Source organism: Metopolophium dirhodum, chromosome 1, assembly GCF_019925205.1.
Source record: "Metopolophium dirhodum isolate CAU chromosome 1, ASM1992520v1, whole genome shotgun sequence".
Lineage (NCBI taxonomy): Eukaryota > Metazoa > Arthropoda > Insecta > Hemiptera > Aphididae > Metopolophium > Metopolophium dirhodum.
Genome location: NC_083560.1, coordinates 125,236,651 through 125,243,037, shown reverse-complemented (window position 1 = coordinate 125,243,037; position 6,387 = coordinate 125,236,651). Strand labels below are relative to the sequence as shown.

The window sequence follows — 6,387 nt, the reverse complement described above, 5'->3', positions numbered from 1 at the left end:
AGAATCGTTTTTCTTATACAATGATATTGTTTGAACTTTCCGCCGTTCTCGTCGCGACATTTGGCAACCGGTCCGCGAGACAGCGCAACGCGCAGCCCACGGACGCCGGCCTTCGGCCGAGTCGCCACCGGCGACTTAGAACTTGTCTTTGCCCTACGCTCTACGCGAGCAGACCGTGCGTGCGTCGCGTCCGGCCGTTGTTTTTGTGCCGTTCATCGAAAGCCGCATGTCGTGCGAATTATCCGCGCATATTTATTATTTTATACGCGTACCGGTCGTGTATTGTTATTTCGCGCGCGCGCGATTATCGTGTTTTCGACGCCGTTGTCGTCGTGTTCGACCGCGTATATCGTCCACCGTCGATATTATTATTGCGTGTGTTTCGCGTTCGACGACGTTTTAAGTGCCGGGATTACGTCCTTTGCGCCTTACGTGATCCGGCCAGTTACGTAATCCGGCCGCTTTCCATCGTCCGGAGTCGCAGTCGCCGCCGCCGATAGCCGCCGCTCCCCGTTCACCTGCGTGTCGTCACATAGCCGCATCAGCTGTTGCAGCCGCCGCCGCCGCCGCCGCCGCCGATACCCCGCCCCGCCGCGGCGTATGTGCCGATCGGTAATATATACCTATTTATTATGATATCATCTCTGTTATTATTATTGTTTTAAGTCGTGCTCGGTAAGAGACGTTTTTCCGACCGACATACAAATTTGTTGTATCTTTAATATACTATCATCATTTATATACGACGTGCTATCATTTATATTTTAGTGGTCACCTATCCCGTCCCAAGTTGAACACCATTTTCCTTATATTTAAGTAGCTGCCCGGCCAAATGCAAGCTAATAGCCGGCAGCCCAAACATTTGGTAGCAGAGCGTGGTTGTTTTATTATTTAATTGTGGTGTTCACGTGTGGATTGGATTCGTGACAGTTTAGATAGGACCATTGCCCCGTTTTTATTGTAGTTGAGCGCTGCCAGATTGAGTGATTGTCCCGGGGTAACGTGCGCGCACCTCTTTCCTGCATCCTTCCGAACTCGTAACCAGTCGCCATGGCTGCTGACGATGAATTAGAGCGGGATAAGCGCGCGAAGGATCGGGCATTGGCTAAACGGGAATCGTACGTCGCTCGCATTAAGGCTATCCACGCGACCGCTCTATCGGCCAGCGATGATGCGACCAAGGCGCCGCGGTTGCTCGCGGCATCCGCCAAGCTGGATAATCTGTTGACTGGGTTCGAGATTGAGGACAATGCTGTGTTCGAAGCTTATTGTGCTCTCGATATGTTGGGCGAGTATACGACGGACCTTCTTGTTGAAGTAAACGAGTGGGTTTATGATATCCAGTCTATTGCTTCACGCTATCGTGTTCAACCCGTCTCCGGGGGTGACCCTCACGTGGCACAACCCCGCGTTTTCCGTCGACTACCTGAAATTCCATTACCGCAATTCGATGGCGATATTTACAAGTGGCCCGCATTCCATGATCAGTTCCTCGCGGTAGTGTCTCAATTTCCGGACATACCCGACATCGAGCGGTTTTATCACTTGCGTAGCTGTATCCAGGGAAGTGCCGCCGACGTCATCCGTGGTATATTGGTTTCGGGAGCCACCTTCGCCGTAGCCTGGGCCGCATTGGTATCGCGTTACGACAAGCCGCGTTTAGTCGCGAGATCTTTTGTCGAACAATTATTGCAGGTACCTGTGGCGTCCGTGGACAGTTTGTCGGACTTGAATAAATTTATGTCGGTGTTCGGTGAAGGTATTTCAGTCCTTACCGCATTACAGGTTCCAGACTTAGGCGATTTCATTTTGTTCTCACTGGCGTCACGGTGCCTTTCGTCGTCGTGTCGCACGTTGTTTGAGTCGGAAACGACAGGTGACTTTCCCACGGTGGATGATTTGTTCACATTTATCAAAAACCGTATCGCTATACTCGAGCGCGTACAAGGCACCGCCGGAAAACAGGCCGTGCTCGCGTCCCGTCCTAAGGACCGACCGTCTGCGCCGTCGAAATGGTCACGTAAAATGGATCGACCATCACCGACGTCATTAGTCTCAGCTGTGCAAGTACCGGCGCCGTCGCCGCACACAGTTTCGTGTCAATACTGCAATAAGTCACACACGCTCGATGTGTGCCGTAAATTTAGTTCACTACCCGCGGATGAACGCACGAAATGGGCGCGTGCTCAAAGTATTTGTTTCTCGTGTCACAGTCCTGGTCATTGGTCACCTAGTTGTAAGGCGCCCGCCAAATGTGCAATTTGTTCACGCCGTCATCATAGTTTGTTGTATCCGACGGCTACGGACGTTACGCCGTCATCGGAGGCGGAGTCAGCTGCCATCCCCACATCGCTATTATCCGGGCTCGGGTCGCCGTCCGTCGTGCTTGGCACGGCGTTGGTACATATACGTGATCGTTCTGGGAGTTTCCAAGTGGCCCGCGCGTTGATCGATTCGGCCTCACAAATAAACGCGATTTCACTGCCATGCGCGAAGCGGCTAGGTCTCCGTTGGTCAACTTGGTCGGCACCAATTTCGGGTTTAGCCGGCGTGCCGGTAGTCACGGTACAAGGACGAGTCGATTGCCATGTTGTGCCGCGCTACGCGTCCGATCCAGTTTTAGCGTTCGAGTCATGGGTTCTACCGTCTATAACCGGTGACCTCCCGCGGCATTCGTTGGAATCGTCTGTACGGGATAAGTTTTCGCACTTGGCGTTGGCGGACCCAGATTTCCATATCGCCGCGCCGGTTGATCTATTATTAGGCGCAGACCTGTTTTCATCCATTATTGACGGGCGTTAGGTTGTTGTGGATAAGTCGTTGCCGGCCGCGTTCAGTTCATGTTTCGGGTGGATCCTTATTGGGTCAGTGTCGCCGTCAGATATATCGATCCCGCAACCACCTGCCGTGTCTCTACTCACGTCCGTGGAGCAATTAATCGACTGGTTTTGGCACATCGAAGAGCCCGACGTAGCCCCGTTGAAGTTTACCGACGCCGGCAAATGCGAAGCCGTATTCCGTGATAATGTTGTCCGTGACGAGTCCGGCCGTTTTTCGGTTCCATTGCCGTTTCGTGTGCCGTTGCATGATAATCTATTTCCTGGGTCTCGGGCGGTCGCAGCCAAACGGTTCGATCATCTCGAGCGAAAGCTAAGCTCGAACGATCAAATGCGCACCAAGTATAACGATTTTATGTCGGAATATTTGTCACTCGGACACATGTCAGTGGCGTCCACTCCTGGCCGGTATTTTATTCCGCATCATGCTGTGTGTGGCGCCGATGAAAAATTCCGCGTAGTGTTCGACGCGTCCGCTTCGGTCGCTGATGGCTCGTCATTAAACACTTCGTTATTCCCGGGTCCAAAGCTACAACAGGACATCGTAGATGTGCTCACGCGGTTTCGTTTGTTCCGTCACGCATTTACCACCGATATTTGTAAAATGTACCGACAAATTACGGTCCTTCCGCAATATCGTGCGTATCAGCACATTCTATGGCGACCGTCCCCGCACATGGAGCTCGTCGAATACGAATTAAATACCGTGACGTATGGCGTAAATTGTGCACCGTTTCTCGCGCTACGGGTCTTGCAAGAGGTCGCTGATGTCGACTGCTGCGGTTCCGCCCGTGTGTGCGACGCGTTGCGTCACCAGACGTATGTAGACGACATCTGTTATGGCGCCGACACTGTGGACGACGCGCTCAGTATTCAAGTAGAGTTAACGGCTGTCCTTAACGGCGCGGGTTTTGAACTGCGAAAATGGGCGAGCAATACCGTAGCGGTCGTGCATGCTGTCCCGGAAGAATTCCGGGTGATTAAATCCACAACGTTTGCCGGTGATGAGGGCGGTGACACGAAGGTACTTGGATTGTCTTGGCATACCGGTGGCGATTATTTCGGATGCGAAGCTCACCTCGACTCAACCCCGGTATTTACCAAACGTGGTATATTGTCACTTACCGCACGGTTTTTCGATCCGTTAGGTTTATTCGCGCCGACAATTTTCCTCGCCAACCACATTATGCAACGCACCTGGCAGTCCAATTGTACGTGGGATCAGCGGTTGCCTACCGAGATTCACTCAGATTGGTCGCGGTTCGTCGACGAATTGCCCGCGCTAGCCTCCGTGCATGTTCCGCGTTATTTCAATACAACCGCTAGAGCTCCGTGTTCGTTGTATGGATTTTGCGACGCGTCGCAACGCGGCTATGCCGCGGTAGTGTTTTTGCGCATCCACGATGCTCCTCGTGCGACGTCGGTCATGTTGGTCGGTTCCAAGACCAAGTTAGCGCCGCTTAAACCGTTATCGATTCCGAGGCTCGAGCTGAATGCCGCAGTGTTATTGTCGCGCTGGATGAGCCGAATATCTTTATTATTAAATACGCACATCGATATCGTTGACATGTGGGCCTGGACGGATTCGTCGATTGTATTGTCATGGTTAACTGTGCCCCATGACACATTCAAGCAATATGTATCAAACCGTGTTCACCAGGTACGGACGTTGTTGCCGAGTTGTCAATGGCGCCACGTCAGTTCAGAGATGAACCCGGCGGACTGTGCGTCCCTGAGTTGCCGCACCATAAGTTATATTGGCAGGGCCCCGCCTTTCTCCGTGACCCTCCGCAGGAATGGGGGAGTGACATCACGCGTTTGCCCGTTGTGGAACTCCCTGAAGTTAGATCTGTGTCACCTGCAGTTTGTCTAGCTGCCCCCACGGTCGAATGGTTCACGCGTTTCTCGTCTTACGACGCACTCATCCGTGTGGTCGCGCGTGTGCGCCGGTTTATCGATATTTGTCGCCGACGTCCTGTCGTGAGATCGAATGCGCTTACTCGAGCTGAGCTCGACGGTGCAACTCGCGCGGTAATCGCTGCGTCTCAACGTGTCACATTCCCGACATTAGTCAGCGACCTGCAAAAATTACACCGCTTAGCATCCAAGCCGTTGGCACGGCTGTGCCCTTTTCTCGATTCCGAAGGTACAATCCGCGTCGGTGGACGCTTACGTCATTCAGAATTACCATACGATTGTCGACATCCAATTTTGTTGGCAAAAGGGTCGTACCTCGCACTACTGGTATGTCGTCACTGGCACAAAATCACTGGTAATCACTGGTCACTCGGGACCACGGGTAATGACCTCCTTGATACATCGGCAATACTGGATTGTGTCGCTGCGTTCCGTTATCCATTCTGTCGTTAGTCAATGCACACGGTGCGTGCGTCTCCGGCAGATCTACCAGAATCGCGGGTGTTGCAATGTCGTCCGTTTTCCTGCGTCAGTGTTGACTACGCCGGGCCTATACCCATGCGAGACAATAAATTACGAACATCTAGGACGTACAAGGCGTATATAGCCGTATTCGTATGTATGAGCGTCAAGGCCGTCCATTTGGAATTAGTATCAGATTTGTCCACTCCGGCCTTCCTCGCCGCCTTCGACCGGTTCGTCGCTCGGCGCGGCCTACCTACGACGGTCTATTCTGACTGTGGAACAAATTTTGTTGGTGCCGACAGGCAATTGCGTCAGCTGATTAATAACCCAGCCACACAAGTACACAACCGATTATTACGTCGGGGAAGTCCTACTGCGACTGGAAGTTTAATCCCCCCAGTGCACCACATTTTGGTGGGTTGTGGGAGGCCGCAGTACGCTCGTGTAAACGACTGCTCGTCCGAATCATGGGTGCTCACGCGTTCACGTACGAAGAATTTACAACCGTATTGTGTCGAGTTGAAGCCGTGCTGAACTCACGCCCCCTCACTCCAGCATCAACCGACCATCACGACCTCGACTGTCTAACGCCCGGCCATTTTTTGATCGGACAGCCGCTGTTAGCGCTCCCGCCTCGTACTACTGAGTGTCCGGAACGTACACTCACGGACCGTTGGAAGCTGTTGGATCACTGTCACCAGCACTTCTGGCGTCGTTGGTCGACGGAATATTTACATACGTTACAAGAACGAGGAAAGTGGACACGCGACCAACCGAACATTGAAGTCGGCCAGATGGTCACCATCAGAGACAGCCTAGCCCCCCCTTTGGAGTGGCGACTTGGGCGAGTTCTCGAGGTGCTACCAGGTGCGGATGGTGTGGTGAGAGTTGTGCGCGTTCTGACCTCGCGTGGTATAGTCACTCGTCCTGCTGCTAAGCTCGTGTTATTACCTGGTAATGGTACAGGTCCCCTTATTTAATTATGTTTAATTGCCATACGGCCTATTATTTTGTATTGTTCTGCAATTGTTACTTATTTCATTCTATTGAATTATTAACCCTTTATTAACTATGTTATCATATCAAATTATTATTCGCCTTACCTGTTGGTTTGTGTTATTTATTTTTTTTTGTATTATTTATCCGTGACCATATTGTCAATTGTTAA

At 52.0% G+C, this 6,387-nt stretch overlaps 1 protein-coding gene across 1 annotated transcript; it reads left to right on the top strand.

Annotated features, from left to right (window-relative positions):
• The first annotated feature begins 1,050 nt into the window (after nt 1-1,050).
• LOC132953632 (uncharacterized) lies at nt 1,051-5,207 on the top strand. Its single transcript, XM_061026006.1, has 3 exons — nt 1,051-2,748; nt 2,803-4,497; nt 4,539-5,207. The coding sequence occupies exons 1-3, from the start codon at nt 1,051-1,053 to the stop codon at nt 5,205-5,207; spliced, it is 4,062 nt and encodes a 1,353-aa protein (XP_060881989.1).
• Nucleotides 5,208-6,387: the final 1,180 nt, after the last annotated feature.

Bases quoted from the DNA above. Each gene is read 5' to 3' on its own strand.
- LOC132953632 (XM_061026006.1), top strand. From the start codon at position 1,051: ATGGCTGCTGACGATGAATTAGAGCGGGATAAGCGCGCGAAGGATCGG. The intron at 2,749-2,802 runs GTTGATCTATTA...GACGGGCGTTAG, and splicing joins ATTTCCATATCGCCGCGCCG to GTTGTTGTGGATAAGTCGTT. The intron at 4,498-4,538 runs GTACGGACGTTG...GCGCCACGTCAG, and splicing joins TATCAAACCGTGTTCACCAG to TTCAGAGATGAACCCGGCGG.